The sequence below is a fragment of the Marmota monax genome, unplaced genomic scaffold (assembly GCF_021218885.2).
Source record: "Marmota monax isolate L192 unplaced genomic scaffold, Marmota_monax_Labrador192_F-V1.1 WCK01_AAM20220418_F8-fsc00005, whole genome shotgun sequence".
Classification (NCBI taxonomy): Eukaryota; Metazoa; Chordata; class Mammalia; order Rodentia; family Sciuridae; genus Marmota; species Marmota monax.
Genome location: NW_026692254.1, coordinates 28,593,415 through 28,614,065, shown reverse-complemented (window position 1 = coordinate 28,614,065; position 20,651 = coordinate 28,593,415). Strand labels below are relative to the sequence as shown.

At 44.5% G+C, this 20,651-nt stretch overlaps 1 protein-coding gene across 1 annotated transcript in view; it reads left to right on the top strand.

Annotated features, from left to right (window-relative positions):
• Positions 1 to 3,538, top strand: part of Crtc3 (CREB regulated transcription coactivator 3) — a 107,826-nt gene extending 104,288 nt beyond the window's left edge. Inside the window, exon 15 of the mRNA XM_046437951.2 lies at positions 102 to 3,538. Coding sequence (XP_046293907.1) covers positions 102 to 310 — 209 coding nt within the window. The 3' untranslated portion in view covers positions 311 to 3,538. The remainder of the gene's footprint in view (positions 1 to 101) is intronic.
• The last annotated feature ends 17,113 nt before the right edge of the window (positions 3,539 to 20,651 follow it).

The window sequence follows — 20,651 nt, the reverse complement described above, 5'->3', positions numbered from 1 at the left end:
AGGATAACATTTTGGGGATTATTGTCAGTTCTTCTCCTAGTAGCCTGGGGCTTTCACGCCTCCTAAACAGCACTCTTTTCCTCTCTCACTGCTCCTTGCAGAAGATTCAAGCACCAGCCTGTTCAAAGACCTGAGCAGTGCATTAGCAGGCATGCCTGAGGTCAGCCTGAATGTGGACACTCCATTTCCATTGGAAGAGGAGCTCCAAATTGAACCCCTGAGCCTGGACGGACTCAGCATGTTGAGTGACTCCAGCATGGGTCTGCTGGACCCCTCTGTGGAAGAGACATTTCGAGCTGACCGACTGTGAGCAGAAAGCACCAGAACAGGAGAATCCCTGAAACGGCCAAAACAAAGCAAAATAGAATGGAGCCAATGAACACCCTGGACTTCAGTTATCTCGACATGGAAGGAATCAACCCCATGGTTCCAGGCTTTCAGCTGAGGTTCAGTTTCAGACTCCATGGCTTTTTCTAGACACAGCTATGTCCTGCCTCCGAGGCCTGTGGCACAAGTTGTGCTGCTGCAGGCAGGCTGCTTTAGAGCTTCCAGTGAACTGGAAAGCTCATCCTGTGACCCCCTCCATCTTTTTATTGGCCGTTTAGTTGGTCAATACATAAAAGTAGAAAATATCATGTAATGGGAGGCCTCAGTAGTGTCATGTAGTGCTCAGAACCACTGATCTCAATCAACACTGAAGACAGGACATGGGACTGAAGACACCAGAGGCAGGCAGAGGCTGTGGGCCCATAGCATTGGCTCAGCATTGTGCAACGGTACCAAAGCACCACAATGCCCTCTTTGATCTGGCTGTTCATGCCAGGCACCCTCCAGCTGGAGGACATTCCAGGGCTTAGGCAAGAGCCATGTTTCTCTCAGATGCCTTACTTATAATATGAAGAAGTTTAACCACAAATCCAAGGACAGGCTTGAGTTCAGCAAACCAACTGCTAGTTTTTATCCCAGTTTGTAATCTCTTTACTGCTGCTTCAATACACCTTTTCCTTATGGACAGGAGGAAAAGGAAGACTATTTTATTCAGTCACTGAAAAAAGATCCCTGGTAATGGATGAGCCTGAGTAGAACATGCTCCTTCCTGGAGACTTGGCAAGAAAGAGAGGGGACTGTAGGTATCTCAGACACAGGATGACCTCCAGACAAACTCCAGACAAGCACAGTTCTCCCTACACACCAGCTGGAAGGAACAGATGGAGGTTCTTTCACTCACCCAGCAACTGAATTTCCCTGTCCTTCCGAGTGGCTTCTCTGTGGGTCTAGACCATAAGCTCCTAGAGGGCAGGGGCTGTGCCTTATTCCTTATTTAACCCATAGTACCCAAAAAGTGCCTGGCATGGAATAAGTGCCTCGTGACTGTGTATTGAATACACGCACGTGTGTTCGTGAGCATGAATGAATGAATGAATGAATGAACAGATCTGCCATGCTGTAAGGCAGTCTAATCTATAGCTATCCCCACTCCCTACCAAATCTTCTCAGAGCTTTAGCTGTTCTAATGCTTGTGCCTGTGCTTAAGTTAAGCATGCACTTTAATATGCTTTTAACACTAGGTGACCAAATCTACCACTAGACTTGGGATCATGCTCCATAGCAGATAGGTGGCAAGGCCCCCAAGTGCTGGTACCTAAGGGATCCTGACTAGGCCTCCACCTCAAAAGATCTTCCCTCTCAGATCCATGCTTTTCTGTAAATGGCTTCAAACATGCTTTTGAGGTAGAAGAAGTAATTTTATAGTAAATGAAGTTTTGGTTCATGGTTATTCATTAATACCTTATCATAAAATGGTTTGATCATATTTCCATCTGCCTCCTCTAACTTAGCCCCTGAACGGAAAACATGACGTTGCCCACAGAGCACTGAAAGGGAAGAGCTAAGCAATGAGAAGACAGCATGGGGAGGAAGAGAGCCCTGGAGGAGGGATAAGATGCTAGAACCTTTGCTTGGACTGCTCCCACCCGAAGAATTAAGACTACACAAGGAGGGTCTGAATCTGACACCTCTGTGCCTGTGGCAAGAAGAGTCTGGTAGAGGACCCTGGCTGGGTGGCTCTCCAGACCTCAATCCTTGGCCTTGTCTCTGATTTTTCAAACAACCCTGATGGTGCCTTCACTCCACCTACCTTCGGAACCCAAGAATTCCTGTTTTTACCATTTTCCCTGAATCTGCTGTTAAATTAGGAAACCAACCAAGTCTTCCTTGCCTGATTTCTGCTTCAGGAAGGGGCTCTTAGCCTCCCCTGGCAAGCCTTATTCCCAATTAAACTTTCAAATCCCTTTATGTAGATCTCAGAGGGGAGTAACTTTTTGTTAAAATAAAAGTGCCTTCCAGTTGTAAAGCTACCCAAAACCCCAGTGTGCTAATAGAAGCCAGCTCCTACGTCAGAGGCCCCCAAATCAGATCTTGCCTTTCAGACAGAGAATGGTACAGATGTCATAAGAGTATGTTATTTGAGGAGAGGGGGGTCCCAACGTAATCCGCTCTTTGCATAGTACCTTACTCATGGGAGTCATGGCATCAGAGTCCCAGTTCATGTTACACAGCAGCCCTGCCTTGCAACAGAGACCCCAAGACCCACAGGATGAGTTGCACTGCCCCTGGGACATTTTCTAGGTTACTGTAGAAGTGTAGACACCCAGGGGAAGTCAGTAATGAGGACAATGTGGTTTAGCACTGAATTAAATCTGCCCTTAGCTCCATCAGTCTGGTCTTTTCTTGTGAAAAGATTCTGGGCATTATAAAGCCCGCCTTACCTAGATGGTATTAGGGACACCGGGGACAGCGTTACCTGCCCCTCAGCATGTAAGCCTGCACTCACTGCTGCCTTTGTAACAAGCCAGTCTTGGTCCTTAGCATTGGAAATAGCTACAGACTTCAGAAAAAAAAAAACAAAACAAAACTATTTTTGAATATTTAGTGTTGTCACAAGACATCAATCATACTACTCTCATTTACTAGCAGTTAAAAATCATAGTACTAAAAACCTATTTGTTTCCGTTTTTAATTTCTGTATGGTTGTGGTTTTTAGGACATACGGTGTTAGGAGAAAATTTTCTTGGTCAGATCAAGATCTTCATCAGTTCTGGGCTGGGGATATAGCTCAGTTGGTAGAGTGCTTGTCTTACATGCACAAGGCCCTGGGTTCAATCCCCAGCACCACACACACAAAACAACAACAACAAAAATCAATTCTCCTTTGTCCTATTTCTTTTCTCCTAAGTCTACTGTATTTTACCTGAGCTGAAATGTTGTGTATCCAAGTCCATGCGCATATTTGAAGACATTTTCGGTTCTAACCCTTGGTGGCTCCTCTGATTTATGCACAGGTGGTTCCTAGTGTGTCTCCATTTCTTCATGGATGGGACCATCACAGCAGCTAATCAGACTTCCTGCCAGTGTCCTGGATCCCAGGGCCCATTGTTAAACAATATTTAAAGATTGGAATTTGTATAAAATAGCTTCCAAGTTTTATAATGCATCATTTTACATCTTTCGTAATTAAAAGCAGCACAATAAGGTTGTATCTGCATTTGGTGTTTTTCTCCTGCCTCAGATGCTGTGAATTGGTATGAGGCTTCTCACATGACACATTCTTACTCCTTTGAAACTGGGTGCCAAGGACAGAGGGCACCCTGGAGGTGGCTCAGACTTCTGCCTCCGTCCTTCTTCTGCTGGAAGTCTTTCCCCTCTTTTCCAGCTGCTCTGTCCTGGACCTGGTTGGACACATCTTCCCCACACTTTCTGCCCATCCTGCCTGCCCTCCCCAGTCAGATATCCTCATTTCCTTCAGAGTTTCTGCCTCAGCCATGCCTAGCACTGGTTGTAAAGGTGATTCCTAAAGCCTTACTCAGAAATCCCACCCTGGAGCTGGGGTTGTAGCTCAGTTGTAGAGTGCTTGCCTGTGTGTAGAAGGCACTGGGTTTGAGCCTCAGCACCACACACAAAAAAATAAAGGTATTGTGTCCATCAACAACTAAAAAAATAAATAAATAAATGAAATCCCACCCCTGACCCAAATTCCCCAGGCTCCCATTTCTGCTCTAGTCCCCACACGTACCTCATTTGCTGATCCTACTGTGAATTCTGTCCCTTATTCCTCTTAGTTTGTCCTCTTCTGACTCCTCTCCCTGTTCCCAGTGGGGTCCACTGGGTTATAATGGTTTCCATTATGTCCTCAGGACCCACCTCCTGCTCTGACCCACCACACCTTGGCCTTTCCCTGCAGAAAAACTCAGCAATCCCACTCTGCCCACTAATCCAATCTCCTGCCCACTGAGGCACCTGCACCCCCCCCCCTCCTCCAGGCCTTCATCAAACTCTGCAAGTCCTCTCCAAGCAGGCCCAGCTTTCCCACCTCCTTCCTGCTCCCCATTTGGTTCCCTCTCCTCTATAAACTTACTCAAACCTATCTCCAATGTACTTCCTCCCCTCATCCCTCTGCCCCACCGGTGTTTTCGTTTCTCACTCCTGCCATTGATGTGATCTTCCTCCAAGGACATGCTGCCCCTCCCCCAAGACTTCTATCTAGCCCTCTCCAAGAGCTCTTTCCCACTAGCCCTTGAATATGTCTCAGTCTCCTCCTTCCTAAAACAGAAAACAGCTCTGTCCTCACCTCAGCTTCTCTTCAGACCACAAGCTGTCTCCTTCCTTTCCTGGAAGAGGAACTCATGTTCCACTCCATTCTTGTCCCTTCCTGCCCACACCCCATCTGCAAACTCCCTCTGCCCAACACGATTCTGAACTCCTCTGACCAAGTCCAAGTCCTGTCCAATTTCAGTGCCTGTCCTGCCCAATGCTTCACTGACACGAGAACCCTTTGTCCACTCCCTTTCCCACCAAATCCTGTCTTTGACTCCAATAAACTTTTTCTTCTTGTTCCACCACTCAGGGCATACATTTCCTCAGCGCATCCTCCTTCTCCACCATCTTTTCTTCTTTGGATCAACCATCCTTCCCTGACTATCTTGTCCAGTCCTCCAAAGTGGTGACCCTCACCTCCAGCCCCAATCCCCATTGCCTGTCAGCTCAGGCTCATCCACACTCCACCCACCTTCCTTCTGCTTAGATCTGTATAACACAGTAAGCATTCATCAGCAGCCTTTAACGTCTGCCTTCCCCATAGGGCTTGGATCTACAAGGACAGGGGCCATGCTTGTGTACTTGAATCCTATATCCCAGTACCTGGCATGCAGTAGATGCTCCATAAATATCTTCCGACTATTGATCCTATACTTATACTCCCTCTGGGATCACAGCTTCCACCCTATTGCTCAAGCTGGAAAGCAAACCACACTCCACACTTCTCCTTCACCTCTCAACTCCAGTCTGAGACCCTGTGGACCATGCCAGACCCCCATCCTCTCTCAGGTCTTGCACTCTTTTTCTGTCTAGCTCCCTCTTCATCTTCTGCCCCTCCGGGCAGCCTCTGCCTCCCTTGGGAGTTAGCCAAATGACAATTTTTACTTAATCTCTCTTTTCCTCAGTGTCCTTATGTCTAAAATAGCACAATAAGCACCCAATTTCATGGCATTTTGAGGGTGAAACAAACTTACACAATTCAAACACTTAGAATTTATCCAGCACATTGGAAGTGCTCAACAAATGTCAATTATTATAATATTTAACTATTATTTGTTGCATAAATCTGTTATCCTTTCAAAGACAGTATACACAAAACCTTAGACATTCTAATACCTGCTTTGACACCCCAAAGCTTAGTACTGGGAAGAATTTTTTAAACTGATATTATTTTTGTCCCTTTTGCTTAATGAGTGCTCAATGCAAGTGTGGAAATTAAGATTTGCAGCAAGTTCTTATGTATAGCTGTGTCCTGATGTGGACACTAGATGGAGCTGAGACTATAGCAGTGGCTCTTAGGACCCTAAACCAACCAGATAGAGCCACCCTCCCCTCATAACTTAAGACTTTGGATGGGGTTGAGAGAGGTATTGGTGAAAGTGGAATAATGTGATGATAGAAAGTCGTTACGTATCCTTAGTGACCATTACAGACTATCAGTGGCACTGCACTGGTCACATCCCTCACATCAGCATGAATGTAAGGCCAGGCAAGGATGGCTCCGTCAGTTTTCAGATGAGGAAACAGGCCAGAGGAGCAGAAGAATGGAGTCACACAGCCCTGAACCCAGGGAGCACTGACTTCCAAGGCCTCTGGACACTTCCAAGGCCTCCCCACTTGCCAGAGCATTGATTCTCAAGACTTAAAAGTGCACCTTGAGGCTTCTGCCTGGTCAACAAGTATCTCTACCACTGGGTCACCAGTAAATGAACTGTACCCCTCACCCTGCAGAGGAAGGCTCTGAGCAGGCCTGGAAATGATCCCATGGAGCAGGCTCAGCTTGCACCCTAGGTGTTGTTCTGGGCAAGGCAGTTGGCAATAGTGAGATGGGCCTACCAAAGGAGTGCATTTTCCCCTGCTTCTCCAAAAATGTGTTTTAACTTTTTTAAGCTTCTATTTTTATTATTTTTTTCCTTTTTGCTATATTAGAGATAGAACCCAGGGAGACTCTTAACATGGAGTTACATCTCCAGCCCTTTTATCTTTTATTTTGAGACAGGATCTTGCTAAATGGCAAAGGCTGGTCTCAAACATGTGTTCCTTTGGTCTCAGCCTCCCAAATAGCTGGAATTACAGGTGTGTAACCTTGTGCACAGCCATAACTACTATTTGCTGGGGGCAGGGTAATAGGGATTGAATCCAGTCTCATGCATTCTTTTTTTTTTCTTTTTAATATTTTTAGTTGTAGTTGGATACAATATCCTTATTTAATTAATTAATTTATTTTTTTGTGGAGCTGAGGATCGAACCCAGCACCTCGCACATGCTAGGTAAGTGCTCTACCACTGAGCCACACCCCCAGCCCCTCGTGTATTCTTGGCAAGCACTCTACCACCAAGCCACATCCTCAGTCAGCCCTAATTTTTAATTTTTTAAAAAAAAATTTTTTTAAGCATTAACCGGGGATTGAACGCAGGGCCTCACAAATGCTAGGCAAGTGCTCTACTCCAGTCCCTCAAAGCCTTTTCTAAAAAATTACGACTGGCTCGAAGTGTAGCTCAGTGGTAGAGCACTTGCCTAGTATGCATGAATCTCTGGGCTCAATCCCCAGCATGGAAAAAAAAAAGTTTTGCTTTTATAAAATAGTGCATGCTCATTATAAGCAATGCAAGTGATACTGAATAGTACCAAAACAAAATTTTTAAGTGGTCCAGAAAACCAGCACCTCCAAAATAATCATGACTGCCACTCAGAGAACATCAATGGAAACATCATCTCTCTATGCATATATTCAGAGAAAAGGACGGACAGATGGTTGGAAGTTTTTACAAAAATGGTCTCTTATAGTACATGCTCCTTTTAGTAAAAGTATTTAAATTAAATAGAACAAAAGGAAACCTAAATGAAACTAAAGAAATTGCCAAGCCACAAATAATTATGCTGCTTTTTTTGTTTCTAGATGCTTTCTTCAAAAGAAAAAAAATAGTAGGTGGCTATATGGATTTGTCCTTTCAACAGGTTTCAACTGTAGATGGCATTGCTCAACAACCTGCAATTTAGGCCGAGGAAATGAGCTCACCACCACTTCCTAGCTCCTTCCCCTCCCAAATTTTGCGAGTTTATATTTTTACATTGTTAAAGTTTATACTATTTACATCCTGTCCCATTACCATCTTTCCCACGATTGTTTGACCTCAGGTCTGTGTGTGGATTCCCTACTCACTACCTGTCCTGATTTCCTGATTATTGTTGTTGTTGTTGTTGTTGTTAAAATTGTTGTTTGGTTCCAGGGATTGAACCACTGAGCCACATCCCCAACTCTTTTTTAAAATATTTTAGTTAGAGACATATTCTTGCTAAATTGCTGAGGCTGGCTTTGAACTCTTGATCTTCCTGCCTCAGCCTCCCAAGCCACCGGGATTACAGTCATGCACCATCACCCCAGGCTCCCACTCCTGATTATTCTTCTTCACCCCACAGCTGCAGCTTTGACATAAAGAGCCCTTTCAAAAATGGCTGAGCTAGACACAGTCACTGGGCTACAACCCTGAAGCCTGGTATGTGGGCTGTAAGACTGACTAACTTAAGCCCAGTGGAATTTACATAAAAGGGACCAACACTACACCTTTCAATATGATTACTTGCTTAAAAAACTTGAGTCTTGAACTTGTATTTGGTGACATGGAGTTGGAAGTTTAGAATTTGGAAATTTTTTAAAAATGACTGGAGTTGGGTGCAGTGACATACACATAAAATCCCAGCAATTTGGGAGGCCTGAGGCAGGAGGATCCCAAGTTCAAGGCCAGCCTCAGCAAATTTGCAAGGCTGTGTCTCAAAATGGAAAGTATAAAGGACTGGAGATGTAGCTCAGTGGTAGAGCACCCCTGAGTTCAATCCCTAGTACAAAAAAAAAAAAAAGTGAGGGAGGGAGGGAAAGAGAAAAAGAAAATGGCAGGGGTGGAGGCCTAGAGAATAATATATTCAAAGAAAGGACACTTCGGGGACTCACCCTGCTATTCTAACAGCGCCTCTCAACATACACACCCCCTTTGAAGGTAGTGTCCTAACCCATCTTCACTGGGAAAAATTCAACTTCTCTGACAAGGCCTATGTCAAATAATGCCACCTCTGTGAAACATTCTGTGAGATTTGGATTATTGTTTGGCAAATATTTACTGTGGGAAGAATGTGTCTCAAGCCTTCCCGCACCCCCAATCTTTTTAAAAGATTTTCTGTCAATAGCTCTGGCAGTCTGCTATCCACTTAATTCCCAAGCCAGACAGTAGGCATCTTCTGGCTTTATGGCAATCCCCAAAGGCTGCCTCCAGGTCCTTTTGCTCTGTGACTGACTTTGGCCAATGAGATATTTAGAGACATGTCCCAGGGCAAAGCCTTGACGTGGACTCAGTGGCACAGCTTGTCCTTTTGTACCTCTGCAATTGCCATGAGCAATGCTTCCCCCTGTGTATCTCTTATTTTCAGAAGAGTGAGAAAGACAGGACAGACCTCCACCAAGCCTGTGCCCAGGAGCCAATCTAGTCACACCCAGCTGAAATTGGCAGGGCTTCCCCAGACAATTTGCAGACACATGAGCCAGAAATAAATGCTTATAATAATAAGCCACTGAATTTATAGGGCCACTTGTTATGCAGCACTGCAAATAGTTGTTTGATACACTTTCTGTTTGTTTCCTCTTTGTGTTTGAGTTTCACTTTGTTCTCAGGGATTCTCAAGGATTCTCTTTCTTAACTGTAGAGCTGACTTTATTTTACTTTGCCTTCTCACTGGTTTTTGAGTCACTTGAGGCAAAGACTATGTTTGATTTAGTTCTGACTCCTTGGTACACAACTAAAAGACATCCAGTGTCATGATTTCCATCCTTTCCGTCTACATCCTGTCCAGGACAGCTCAGTCTGAGTGGAGAGCCCAGGAGAGCCTCTGCTTCCAGGACTTACCTGCAAATTCAGTCAAGAATGTTAAAAATTTGGTCAAGAATGTTCCTGAGTTTTGGTATCACCCCTGGGGAAAACAACTCAGGCACTGCTTCCCTCACCAGGGACTACAGTGCCTATTTTCTTGACCAAACTCATGCATGAAAACAAGGGAAGACCTTCTTAAGTACTATATTCCCCCCTTATCCACCAGGGGTAGGTTCCAAGACAATCTGTGGATACCTGAAATTGCAAATAGTACCAAACCCTATATAAACTCTGCTTTTGGCTATATTTGCATACATATGGTAAAAATTTATCAGTGGGCACAGTAAGAGATTAGCAACAACTAATAATAATTCAGAACAGTTGCACCAGTATACTATAATAAAGTTATTTTACATTTATGAATTGTAGTTAGGTACCATGGTACATGTTTGTCATCCTAGCTACTTGGGAGGCTGAAGCAGGAGGATCACTTGAGCCTGGGAATTTGGGACTATCTGGCTAACAATAACAAGACCCTGGAGTTAGAGAAATCTGGGTCCCACCCTTCCTGGCTGTGAAGAAGAGGCAACTCAGTGGATTCTCTGTTTCTTTTTTTTTAATATTTATTTTTTAGATTTACACAATACCTTTATTTTGTTTACTTATTTTTATGTGGTGCTGAGGATCGAACCCAGGGCCTTGCATGTGCTAGGCGAGCACTCTACGGCTGAGCCACAATCCCAGCCCTCTGTTTCTTTATCTATAAAATGTAGATGATGATGCCCACATTGTGAGTTTGTGCCTGCCCCTAGGAATCACTTCCTAAATGTTGGCTACCATTTTTGCTGTTATGCTTTCAATTAAATGGGTCCATTATTGCTAGACCTCATAAACACAAGAATAGAATGTGTTAAGGACCAAGCCCATGATACTCTAAGAGGAGCACTGAACACAGTTTTCTGAACACACTGAGGCTTCTGTCAGAGCCTGACCCCATCCTCTCAAGCCAGTCTGGTTGGGGTGGCCACAGGCATCCTCCATCTTCTCAAGGCCCAGCTTTCAGATCCAGGAGCCACAATCAACTTCTTACTGTTTACTTGCTCTAAGCCTGATCTTCTAAGAACTAAATCTCCATCCATTGATTTTTCACAGGGGCCTTTGCTTCCTTTCAATAAGATTTGCAAATCTCCAGAGGCCTTTTTATTGGTTCCAGGGTGGAACCATGAGTCTGCCTGGGCCCCTCCCTTCCCAGAAGCCAGGCTGGTGTCAGCCTACCTCATGATGCTTTTTCAGTCCATGTAGGCTAATCAGATATTGTCTCCCAGGAGTTTGAAGCTTGAAAGGGAGAGATCCAAAGTCTAGGAGTCATAGAAACTGAACCACATTAATGGCAATGCCCTGGAAAGAAGATTTTGGAAGGCCTGGTTGTTCAGCAGTTCCTGGGAGTCAAGGTGCTGCTCCACTAACTTTCTCCCAGGTCCCCCTGGGGCCAAGTTGCTTCAGCTTACCAGCTTGGGAAGACAGAATTCCCCAAGGAAAGGCCTGGGAATGCTGGCCTGGGTGGCTGGCCTGCCATCTGGGCTCCTTGACATGGTTGTTAACGTTTCTCAACCTATTTGTACCTTCAACCCTTTCTCTCTGGAATGCCTCGTTGGGCCAATATTCTTTCTGTAGAACCCACAGGAAAAGGCAAGGAAACAGGTAGGGATGGATGAGGGCATGACAGGGGAGAATTAGAGATTCTGAAAGGACCAAAGGATGGAACAAAAAAAAAAAAAAGAAAAAGCACAAGAAAAGGACAAGAGGACACCACAGTGCTTCCAACATGGAGGACCAAATGGACCTAGGCTTCATCTGTTGATTGTCAATATAATGTAAATGAATGGCCAAGAAAGCACACTTGAGACCGTTCTGTTGCTTCTCCAGTGAAGAGCTCCCCCTGGTGACCTCTCTCTGCCTTGCAACAACCATTACCCGGCATCCAGCCCACCACCTACCTACCCGTTGGTAGCCAAAGGCTAGGAGTCAATTTTTGGTTTTTTGTTTTTATTCTTTTATTTTTATTTACTTATTTTTGTACCAGGGATTGAACCCAGGGGCACTCAACCACTGAGCCACACCCCAGCCCTTTTTCTTTTTTATTTTGAGGTAGGGTCTCAGTAAGTTACTGAGGCTCACCTTGAACTTGCATGCCTCCTCCCTCAACCTCTGAACTGGGCTGGAATTACAGGCGTGCACCACCACACTCAGCTGATTTTGGGTTTTTAATTTAAAAAATGCTGGGCTGGGGATGTGGCTCAAGTGGTAGCACGCTCTTCTGGCATGCGTGCGGCCCGGGTTCGATCCTCAGTACCACATACAAGCAAAGCTGTTGTGTCCGCCGAAAACTAAAAAAAAATGAATATTAAAAAAAATTTTTTTTTTTAAATTCCTGCTTGGGCATCCCATTCATATAACTCACAAATACAAGCTCGTTAGTCAAATGCCTGGTAAAATTATCATTGTTTGCAGATGACATGTTTCCAAGATTATAAGTTTGGAGAAAAACAAATTTTAAAATTGCAAAAAACAAGAGATATCAGTTATATGTTTGTATATTAAAAAAAATAACAAGGGAGACAGTGAATCAAGATGGCAGCTTGAACACTTGTTCCAGCTTTCCCATCTCAACCCAAATCTCTAAACATGATCAAAAAATATGTAGCTTTAAAATCTACAATGGGGCTAGAAAACACAGAGGGATGTTTTCAGTTCAGAAATGATGAGGAATAAAGAACCTTCAAAAATGAAAGGCAAATAGCTGGAATAAATTCAAGGTGAATGATCCGGCCCTTATGATCAGGAGAGGACTCCTGTAAAGAGCAGGGCCAGGACAGGAAGCAGCAGAGGCCCTGGCAGCTGCGAGGTGACTGACTGGTGAGGTGGGACAAGGGCTGCTCTTCCCTCATCCCACCACCCAGTTGGCAACATGTTGCAGAGATAAGGACCAACTGAGGGAGAAATTATTCACCACACAGATGAGGACTCAGGCAGGACTCCATTTCCTTTATAAACAAAAGAGCCCTTTATCAATTAGATAAAGCTTCACAGGCCAAAAGAAAACCAGGACAAGGATATAACCAGACATTCACAGAGAGAGAAACACAAATAACTAATAACCATATGAAAAGATCCTGGTTTTCACTCATAATTAATGATATGCTGATTTAAACAACTATGAGAGTCACATTGCTCAACATTAGCAAAGATTTTTAAAAGATTGCCCATGCTCAGGGCTGGCAAGGGTACGGAGAACTCTACTGCTGATGGGATGTAAATTGGCACAACCTTTATGGAGGACAATTTGGTATCACTATCAAACAGAATGATTGAGGTCCTAGAAGAAAACAAGTTAAAATATTTTTATATTGGTGGAGTACAGAAATCCTTTCTAAGCAAAATCTAGAGGCCCTAAAGGGGGGGGGGGAAGCAGATTTGACCTCATAAAAATTGAAAAGTTCTAGAGAGATTGAGACTACAACAAAGATAAAGGACAAATGATAGACACAATGTGCAATATGCATAATAACCCTAAAATACAAAGAGTCCCTTCATATCAAAGGATAAAGCTTTATAGCCCCATATATAAATGGTCAAGGGATAAGAACAGGTAATTCACAAGAGCAGACAGTTGAGATGGTCATCAGTTGAGAAATGAGATTTATGCTCACTAGAGATCAAAGAAATGCAAGTTTAAAAACTGATAATATCTACCACTGGCAAAAGAAAGAGACCTCCCATATGCTGCTGGCATTCTATGTTAGTAGGTTTTTTTTGCAGACTTTTTTTTAAGGCACTAGGGATTGAACCCAGAGGTACTCTTCCACTGAGTTAAATCCCTAGCACACCCCCCCCTTTTTAAAAATATTTTTTAGTTGTCATTGAACCTTTATTTTATTTATTTATATGCGGTGCTGAGATTCGAACCCAGTGCCTCACACATGCTAGGCAAGTGCTCTACCACTGAGCCACAACCCCAGCCCCATCCCTAGCCCTTTTTATTTTTTTGAGATAGAGCCTTGCTAAGTTGCCCAAGGCTAGCCTAAAACTTACGATCCTCCTGCCTCAGCCTCCTGAGTTGCTGGGAATATAGGCATGTGCCATCTCACCCAGCAGATGTAGTTTTTTGAAGGCCATTTGAAAGAACCTATCAAACATCAAATATGTAGACTTACAGCAGTTCATCCTTTGGAAATCCCAGCTCAGTTGGACTTGGATATGTGAACAAACATACCACATCAAAGGATTATTTGTATTAGAGAAAAATTGGGGGTAATCTAAATAATCAAAGATTGGGAAGAGAAGAGGGTATTCACTTTTCATATTTTGTATTGTTTAGGTAGTTTTTTTTAATAGTTTTGTATTTCATAGATTTTGTAATTAATACTAAAAGGGAAGATGACCCAAAAAGTTGCTGTATATCTGACTTTCTGGATGTTTCTAGAATGACCTGAGATTCTGGCACCTCTATCCCTAAATCCCATGAAAATGCCCTGGACATCCAACCTTCAAGCACAGTCAGAACAAAGGAGGAGGAACCAAGCTCAGAAGCCTGAATCCATATATTCTAGCCCCTCCTAAGGGGAAGGAAAGAGAGGAGGGCTCTGTTCCCACAGCCCCATCCCACCTGACTGGAGAGACTAATAGTGGGCAGGGTGCATCCACCACTGCACTAAGGATACAGAGAAAGTGACTCCTCCTGTGGGCCAGGGCCTGTGCCCAGCCCACTTAAGATAACTAGGACAACAGCCCAACCCTCCAGCTTCAGGTCTGGAATTGCTCTGGATGGAGAGAGGAAGAGAACTCACCTATGTAAGCCCAAGTTGTGTAGTATTTACAGTGAGGACATAGAAGTTGGGATGCAGTAAGATCCAAGACCATAGTTAATCTGGGCTGCAGATCTTTGCTCTGTCTTCCTCCAAATAACATGAGCGACTCAGGCCTCCCCAGGTTGCTGCTGATCTTTCTGCCTCCACCGTTTAGTCTCCTCTCACTTACTACCCTATGTCATCACTCAACCGCAGGATTGATGGTCAAAATACCTACCAACTACTAATGCATGGGCACCCACCAATCAGACCACACTCTAGCTGTGAATAATAGGGAGAGGTAGCAAATCAGTCCCAAACTTGGTGACTTAAAACAACATACATTTGCAATCTCACACATTTATGGGTCAGGAATTTGGCAATACTTAGCTGGGTAGTTCTGGCTCGGGTCTCTCATGGAGTTGTAGTCAAGATGGTGGTTGAAGAAGGCTTGGCAGGGACTGGAGGATCTGCTTCCAAGATGTCTCACTCACAAGGCTGTTGGCAGGAGGCCTTAGCGCCTCACCAGAGGGCTTCTCTGAAGGGCTGCTTGAGTGTCCTCACCAAATGGATGTTCAGTTAATGAACTGTGTTTACAAATTCCCTCCCACACTGAATAGGGCTGCCCCTAGGATATTACAGAAATGACAATATGTGACTTTGAAGCCTCAGCTCCCATGGCTAACGGCCTCATTGGTTAGATATTTTCATGTACTATCCCAGAAAAGAGGAATCTGATTAGCTCATCTGTTCTGTTTGTACCAAGTCATGCCATAGATTGTCAGAGATCTATAAAGTGGAGGCTCTGGGGGGAGATGTCTGCCCACTAGTCAGTCAGAAGGGGTACGGCCTCCCAGACACTGTGGTTGACAAGTCTAGTACAATGGGGTCATATCTTATCTGAGGATCGATTCTAACATCTCTGTGTAAAACTTTATCCCATATGGTCAGAGTTACTCATGCAAATTCTTTAAATTACCCATAAATTTCTATACTACACAGTACCAAACGATCAAAAATCCAGCTCAGCCAGTTTTTCTTCCAAAAAGAGGACAGATGGCTGTTTCTTTGGTTGAGCACCAGATGAAGTAGATGGTTTGTTTTATGGGTCATGTTGTTTGAAAAATGTAGTTCTTTAGACATTAGAGTCACACGTCTCATGATGAGACACCCAGTGTAAGAGGCACATGGGAACCACGTGAGAACCACTGAGAGATGCAGAGTTGGGTCAAATCTCTGTCTCTAGGAGCAGAACAGGGAGGAGAATCTCAGACACTATTTAAATGCTCTGCCCCCCTCCCTCTCTTTCCTCCTCTCCTCTTCCTCTTTTGAACACATACACACTGCAAAGTTTAGCAACTTTTTTTAACATCCACTTGTTCTTGTTGGGTTCACACGTGAATTGCAAGGAAGTCTAAATAAAAGAGGAAGAAAATTAATCTGATCCCAGTGAGAAAGCACTGAGCATTGAAGTAAAAGAAGCAGAAAAACCATATTGATAATCCCATCCTCTGAGATAGATCTCTCACATGAAATGCAAGGTGATTTTAGAACACAGTTATTACCTATTCTCAACAAGATCAGACAACAAACGACACGCAGGGCAGGTGGGTGCTTCATCATATTAGATTGTCCCTGGAAGCCATGATGAACGGGCTCCCAGGAAATTGGATTATTAAACAGAAGATAGACAAGAGGAACCTCTGTGGCAAGTGGGGATATTAATGAAGAGATGAAAAGAAAGCAGGGACAATTCCAGGCTTTTAGATTAAAGCATGAAGATAGAACGTGGGGTAGGGCAAACAAACCTTAAATTTCTGGATAAACCAAATAGAACAAAATCAGTAATCAAAAACTTGGTTATTCCCTCTGTCCTCCCTGCTCACTTGCTCTCTCTCTCTCTCTCTCTCTCTCTCTCTCTCTCTCTCACACACACACACACACACACACCCCATAATTGTAAAATCCACAAGGACAAAGTTTTGCCTGTTTTCTTACTGCTATCTCCCTAGAACTTAAACCAGTACCTAGCATATAGTAAGCACTCAGTAAACGGTTGTCAAATAAATGAGTAAAAGATATTTCAAATGAAGTAAGATGGGTCATTTTGTACCAATCAAGAAGGCAACCCAACCCTAAGACTTTATTTTATTGATCTACTTTTTGAGATACAGTCTTGCTATGTTGCCCAGGCTGGTCTCAAGCTGCTGATTTCAAGGGATCCTCCCACCTCCACCTCCCAAATGCTAGGATTATAGGCATGTGCCACCTATAATTCTTGAGCTTGGTATAAAAATAAAGATTTCTCCCAAAGTTGAAAGAGAAAAAAAACAGGCAATTTTTAAAGATCTTAATTATGTTAGTCAGCTTTTCGTTGCGGTGACTAAGATACCTGACAAGAACAATTTAGAGGAGGAAAAGTTTATTTTGAGCTCATGGCTTCAGAGGTTCAGTCCCTGATCAGGCAACTCCATCCCTCTGGAGTTGAGATGAGGCAGAACATCCTGGCGGAAGGGCCTGGTGGAGGAAAGCCTATCTGTTCTGCAGCCAGGAAACAGAGAGAGTGAGGAGCCAGGGACAAGGTATAATCCTCAAGGCACACCTCCAGTTACCCACTTCCTCAGCCACACCCTACCTGCCTACAGTTATCACCAGTACATCAATCCATGCAAATTATTTACCCATCAAAAGGATTAACACACTGATGAGGTTACACTCTTAATCTAATCGTTTTACCTCTCATGCTATATTGTCTCCTGAGCTTTTAGGGACACCTCATATTCAAAGCATAATGATCAAGACAGCCTTGAACTTCACACAACAGCAGTCAATGCATGAGACAATGGGATGAAAAGTATCCAATCCTTAAGGGAAAAATGTCTCCCAGGACTCCCGAAGCCAGCAGTGATGTCAACCTCACAGGAAGACAATTGAAGGAAATCTCAAACCTGGAAACTCAGAAAAATGCCTCTCAGACTCCAGGGAGACCCAGAGAATGAAGGACCCCTGGAAGGAAGAGCACTTCACTGTTCTACCCCTGGTTCTGGGTCGCCTACTGTGGGCCGCCCGCCCCTGTTCTCTCCCAGACTCAGGTGGCCAATGAGCAGATGAACATCAGCGATCAGAGGGCAGCTTCGGCCCCTGCCGTAAGGTCAGGGCTGGCAGGGCAACTGGGAGGTTGTAGCCTCACCACCTTGGGCAGCATCAGCTCTAGGACATTGCAGGCCTCTTGGTGACCTAAAGAATACTCTTCCCAGACCCTACATGCCACTGGATAAGGCTCGGCCTGGACACCTCCCCCTGAAGAATTGAGACACAGATGTGTACGTGCAGAGCCCCCAGGAAGTGAAGGGTATAGGATGGGAAGTAGGGAGAGAAGGCCATCAGCCCAGCATGGTGTTTGTCATGAGGAGGGAAGGGCTGCCAGGGTCCCTGTCTCAGGTCCCCTCTCTGGATCCCAGCCTAGTGAGCTGGTTTTCTCTGAACGGCCTAATCTCTCTTCCCCCGAGCCCAAGAGTCCATGATGGGTCCAGGTATTGGACCCTCCCCAGGCGTGTTTCATTGTCAGCCACATGAAAGGGGGGGTGCCCCCAGAGACACACCTGGAAGTGGAGGAGACCTGAAGCCCACATCCTCAATCCCTGCTACCTTCCCATCCATTCCTGTTGCTGTGGCCGGTATACCTCCCTGGGGACATCAATTTCATGCTTTCAACCTGTATTTATTGAGCACCTACTATGACAATGAGTTGATGGACAAAACACTCATCAAACCTGTCATCCTGGGGTTGTCGCTCCACAGAGATCAGCAAGGCAGCCTCTGCATGGGACCAGCTGCTCTGAGCTTCCTGAGTGCTCCCCAGCCTTGCTCCACATTCCCATCCTGTGCTCACTAAGAAAGTAGGCAGCACTTTTTGTACCTTGGGGACAAAAATAAAAACCCAGTCACTTAAGTGTCACTCCTACAGCAATGTTGACTTCATGACTGGAGATGGCGGGGAACCGTGTCTGAACAAAGAGACATACTTAGCAAGTTTTATTATCCTGACTGACATGCCAATTCCCATCCCTTCGGGGGGAAAAAAAGCACTGAATGCCCATCCCCACCCTCAAAAAGAATAAAAATAAATTACCGGAACAGACACACAACAGCAGCTTAGCTCCCCACGAGCCCAAGAACTGTCTGGTGGCTGAGTCACCAGGGAATGTGCAGATGCAAGGGACAGAGTCCCTTCCTCCAGGTTAAGAAGTGGGGCAGCAGGGCCAGCTCCCAGAATCCTGGGCTGAGGGCAGAGATGTGGGGCAGCCAGAACAGGGTCTTCCTGTCCCTCTGTCTTTCTCAATCTGTGCCTCTGTCTCTTCTCTGATTTTCCTGGCATCATCTCTCTCTCTTTTTCCTCTTACTATGTCTCTCTCTCTTTGTCCTCCCATCTCTCCATCACTTGGCCCCCCCCTCTCTCTGGTAGCAGGCACTGAACCCAGGGGCGCTTTACCATTGAGCCACATCCCCATCCTTTTTTCATGTTTTATTTAAAGACAGGGTCTCACTAAGCTGCTTAGGGCCTCGCTAAGTTGCTGAGGCTGGCTTTGAACTGACCGACCTTGTGCCTCAGCCTCCTGAGCTGCTGGGATTATAGGTGTGTGCCACTGAGCCCAGCACTTGGTCTCTCTTTTTGACTTTGCCTCCAGCCATCTCTGGATCTCAGGACAGAGTCATCTCCTTGCTTCCCTGAACGTCTGCTTCCCAACCCACTGGCTCTACAGACCAGCCAATATTCTCATATCCCTAACAAGTTCGGTGCCTACATATGTTAACTGACCCTGTCATTACGTGTCCCCATTCCAAATCTCCAGGGCAGAGGGCAGTTGGCCCAGCCTTGGGATATTTCCTTCTGGATCAGTTGTCCCTTTTGTCCTAAGGCTGCTGTGAGTCTAGGCAAGTATGTTTAGAGTGGGGACAGAGCTCAGTCCTGGGAGTAGCAATGGGTGTGACATACCAAAGATTGAACCCAGGGGTGCTCTTCCAATGAGCCACATCCCCAGCTCTATTGATTGATTGATTGATTGATTGATTGAGACAGGGTCTTGCTAAATTTCTTAGGCCTTGTCTAAGTTGCTGAGGCTGGTCTCAAACTTGTGATCCTCCTGCCTCAGCCTCCTGAGATGCTGGCATTATGGCATGCACCTCCATACCCATCTTGGAGTGAGAGTTTTTAGATACAGGGGGAAAACCTGGGGTACACATCAAAATAAGACTTCTATCTAAATAAGGGAGTGAACATTTTGTGTGGCACTATAATGGTGGACACATGTCATTATATATTTGTCCAAACCTATATGAAAAGAACAAAAAAAGGTTTTACAAAGCATGCACCAAAACTATGGGCTTGGGTGGGGGATGTTGATAATGGAAGAGGCTGTGCATATCTGGGGAAGGGGAATATAGGAACTCTCCGTACCAGCCTCTTTATTTTATTTATTTATTTATTTATTTTTACTTATAGATGGACAGCATGCCTTTATTTTATTTTATTATTATTTTTTAATGTGATGCTAAGGATTGAACTCTGAACCTTACACGTGCTAGGCAAGCACTCTATATCCCCAGCCCCTGCCTCTTTATTTTACTATAAACCTAAAACTGTTCTAAATAAAGTCTTTAAAAATTTAAATTAAGCCAGGAATGGTGATGCCTGCCCATAATCCCAGTGATTGAGAGCCTGACACAAGAGAATTGCAAATACGAGGCCAGCTTCAGAAATTTAGCAAGGGCTGGGGATGTGGCTCAAGCGGTAGCGTGCTCGCCTGGCATGCGTGCGGCCCGGGTTCAATCCTCAGCACCACATACAAACAAAGATGTTGTGACTGCCGAAAACTAAAAAAATAAATATTAAAAGAAATTCTCTCTCTCAAAAAAAAAAAAAAAAAAAAAAAAAAAAGAAATTTAGCAAAATCCCATCTTAAAATAAAAAGGGCTGGTGATGGAGCTTAGTAGTAAAGCACCCCTAGATTTAATCCCCAGTACCAAAAGAAATTAATTAAAAATAAAACCACGGGGGTTGGGGATGTGGCTCAAGCGGTAGTGCACTCACCTGGCATTCGTACGGCCTGGGTTTGATCCTCAGCACCACATACAAATAAAGATGCTGTGTCCGCCGAAAACTAAAAAATAAATATTAACATTCTCTCTCTCTTTAAAAAAAATAAATAAAAAATAAAACCACGCACACACAAAAAAGGAAAAACCTTCAATGTTAAAAGTTCCACAAAGAGAGGTGTTCTAGAAGTCTGGGGAAGACTTGCATGTAGTCATGTCATGCAACTCTCCTATTGCTTTGTAAAACCTTTTTTGT